Source organism: Atta colombica, unplaced genomic scaffold (assembly GCF_001594045.1).
Source record: "Atta colombica isolate Treedump-2 unplaced genomic scaffold, Acol1.0 scaffold100, whole genome shotgun sequence".
Taxonomy (NCBI): Eukaryota; Metazoa; Arthropoda; class Insecta; order Hymenoptera; family Formicidae; genus Atta; species Atta colombica.
Window position 1 is genome coordinate 994130 of NW_017259185.1, and position 3599 is coordinate 997728.

At 27.2% G+C, this 3599-nt stretch overlaps 1 protein-coding gene across 1 annotated transcript; it reads left to right on the forward strand.

The window, feature by feature from the left end:
- The first annotated feature begins 1242 nt into the window (after nucleotides 1-1242).
- On the forward strand, nucleotides 1243-3491 carry LOC108685903 (protein Peter pan). The gene is made up of 6 exons (XM_018190924.1): nucleotides 1243-1397; nucleotides 1624-1904; nucleotides 2011-2221; nucleotides 2332-2658; nucleotides 2741-3074; nucleotides 3156-3491. Exons 1-6 carry the CDS (start codon nucleotides 1380-1382, stop codon nucleotides 3242-3244), a joined length of 1260 nt encoding a protein of 419 aa, XP_018046413.1. The 5' UTR covers nucleotides 1243-1379; the 3' UTR covers nucleotides 3245-3491.
- The last annotated feature ends 108 nt before the right edge of the window (nucleotides 3492-3599 follow it).

Genomic DNA, 3599 nt, shown 5'->3' on the forward strand with positions numbered 1-3599 from the left:
GTTTCGAAGATGGGAATTGCATCAAATATTTGTTAAATTGCTCGTCAATTTAACTCGTGATAATACTGCGATAGTTTAGTAGAGTTAGCATTTTCAAAGATCGAAAAATCATATAAATTCATGCAAAAATCATACAAGTATTTAAAATCCAGTTAAACCGTGTAAGCTTTGATTTCTTTGTGTTTTCATAAATGCTTTTAGCTGGATGCTGGTCTTTTATTGATTCTGAATATATTCTGAATATATAAATATATCTTTTATATAATATACTCGTTCTAAAAAATACAAAAAAAAATATTTACTTATTTGCATTTATATTGTATTTTTTATCGTTTTCTTCAATGACAGACATATGTACATATTATACTAAAATTTTTAAACAATAATTATAAATTCAAATAATTATTATATATTTAAAAATAAAGAGACGTTTATACTATAATTTTATTTTTTTTCTTGTCATTTGTTGTATTTTCTTAATAGTTTCTGTCGTGTTATCTATACTTGTTTTTTTTCTATTTTTAGGAAAAGAATAACAATATCTTATGCAACATTTATGTTGTATAAGATATCTAAAAGATATCTTTTAAATGTCTTATGTCTAATCTAAATATCCAGATAACACAGAGAGTGCAAAATAAATTTAAAAAGAATGCAATTGTTATGTCATCAATTTAGAATTCATTTTCAGATACAAAAAGAATTTTTTTCTAAACAATTCTGAAAAGAATTCTTTTTTCATTCGAAAATGAACTGACAATTGGAATAATAACATAATATTATACACACACACACACACACACACACACACACGCGCGCGCGCGCGCGCGCAGGTGTATATATAATTAATATGTATCATAATATATCGATAATTATAGAGATTTATATATTATACGTGATGGATAGTAATTAACTTAATTAGTAGCCAATAAAGTTATTTACTATATAGGCGATGATGGATAACTTATCGATTGTCAATTAAAATTTTTTTTGTAAAAATTTTAAATTATAAAACAAATATTAATTTTTAATTTTCTATTTCTCAAGAAAAATGGTTTCTTAATATATTTTATTTTTCTGAAAATTGAAGTGTGTTTCTAATTCCTAATTTCTAATTTATGATTTATAATAGGTTTCTACTTTAAACACACGTGGGATACGTGAGCATGTATAGCGCAAGAAAAAGTGATCAAGAGAGAGAAGATAATATTATTTTATATTTAAAATAAGAAAGTAAATTATTGGCTCTCTCTTTATGTTTAAATCTAGAATTTTTATGTGAAGTTCATTCATTTGATTTGTTGTGCCTTCAATCACGTACTGAATTCTGATTCTAACCTAAAAAGTTTAAGAATTCTAATCTAATAACTTAGCTAAAAATGGGTCATAAAAGAAAGGTATCATTTTCGTTATTTGCAAACACAATTATACAAATGAAATATAATATAAATTAGCAACTAAAAAAAATATTTAATAAAATTATCATTAAGTTAATATAAAAATTATTGAGTCTCTATATGTTATGCACAATTGTAACAATTTTGCTGTGAGAATAATATACTAATAATATACTAATAATTAAAGACAGTTTAGTTTTATAATTAAAATAAATGTTTCATTTAGGGCCGATGTGTGAAACGAAATAAGCAAATAAATGTGGGAGAGAAGGAAGAGTTGGTGAAAGCACCTCATTCTTTTGTATTCCATCGTGGGTTGCCAGGAGATCATATCATTGATCTTACTAAAGATTTTCGCAAAGTTATGGAACCTTTTACAGCTTCATCTTTGAAAGTTCGAAAGAAAAATACTATTAAAGACTTTGTCTCTGTTGCAAGCGTGCTGCATGTTAGTCACATGTGTATATTCACAAAAACAGAATTGGGAATGTACCTTAAGCTTTGCAAGTACTGTATTCGTTTTAATGAAATTTTTCAATAAGAAAACTAAGATGGTTATTTTAATTAATTCGTGAATCGATTTATTGGATAATATTTTTTAATATTATTATAGATTGCCTAGAGGACCTACACTTACTTTCAAGATACATAGTTTTTCCTTGACACGAGATGTTATATCTATGTTAAAGAAGCAGCTGGTATACGAGGAAGCCTTCAAAAGTTCTCCTCTATTGATTTTAAATAATTTCAGTGGGGAAGGCATGCAACTAAAACTTATAGCTTCTACTTTTCAGAACATGTTTCCAACTATAAATTTGACTACTGTAAGTAAAACAAGTTAATTTAAGAAATGCAATTTAAAACAGTTAATTTAAAACAGTTAATTTAAAACAGTTAATTTAAGAACCATTAACTTGTTAAAATATTTTTATAGATTAATTTGAGCACAATCCGTCGTTGTATATGTTTAAATTACAATACAACATCTAAAACCATTGACTTCAGACATTATGCGATCAAAGTTGTACCTGTAGGTTTATCAAAAGGTATAAAAAAATTAGTGCAAGCTAAAATACCGAATTTATCTAAATGTCAAGATATTTCGGAGTTTTTAACAAAACCGACCATGTCCGAAAGTGAAGCAGAAGATGATGAAAATAGTCATGTCACGTTATCACAAAAATTGTCTTCAAGAGGAAATCAAGCTAATTCTAAAAGTGCAATTAGATTATTCGAACTGGGACCGAGAATAACATTGCAGGTTAAAAAATGAATTGAGATTAATACAAGTAATAAATTTATAGATATCTTGATCTTTCTAACGTTAACTGTATGTGTTTTAGTTAATCAAAGTGGAGAATGGACTCCTCGATGGTGAAGTACTTTATCATGAATTTATACATAAAACAGAAGAGGAGAAACTTGCAATAAAGAAAAGAAGAGAAGAAAAGAAGAAATTGAAGGAAAAAAGAAAAAGATTGCAGGAAGAAAATAAGAAAAAGAAAGAAGTACAAAAGCAAGAACATAAAGAGAAATCATTGAAAGGAATTCGGAAGAAGAGAGAAAATGATATGCTCCTACAAAAAATTGCGAAGGAATCTACTGAAAAGAGTGAACTGGAGGAAGATGACGATGCGCAGTATTATCGTGAAGAAGTAGGAGAAGAGCCTGATAAAGGTATAAATATGTTTAGAATTTAATATTTTAAATATATTAGAGATATTTAATTTACTAAACAACATTGTGATTCTATTTTAGATTTGTTTCAAACAAAAACTGGTACAAAGAGGCCACATAAGCACATAATGAGACACAAACCGAAGAAAGCAAAACTCGATAAATCTTAGAGTAATATTAAATAATTTGTCAATAACTAAAATAAATCTTGGAAACAAAATGTTGTATTATGCATACAAATGTCAACACATTTTTGCGAAACAGATAGGCTGCGTTCAGCAGAACGTTTACAACTGTTGGAAGTTTTCTACGCGCTGATTATGCATTTAGATCAAGAGGAATGGCTAATTTCAGCAGAAAATCATAAAACGGTTGCAAAAAACTATTGTGTTCTGCTGAACGCAGCCATATATAAACGAAAGCACTATTCAATTCAATCAGAATTTTAATCTACCATTAGAGTATCTCCATTAATGAAGAAAAATACATGGAGAAGAAAAGAAGTCATATATAAATATATATATA

Coding starts and splice junctions, on each gene's coding strand:
- LOC108685903 (XM_018190924.1), top strand. Junction 2,222..2,331: donor CAACTATAAATTTGACTACT/GTAAGTAAAACA, acceptor ATATTTTTATAG/ATTAATTTGAGCACAATCCG. Junction 2,659..2,740: donor GACCGAGAATAACATTGCAG/GTTAAAAAATGA, acceptor TATGTGTTTTAG/TTAATCAAAGTGGAGAATGG.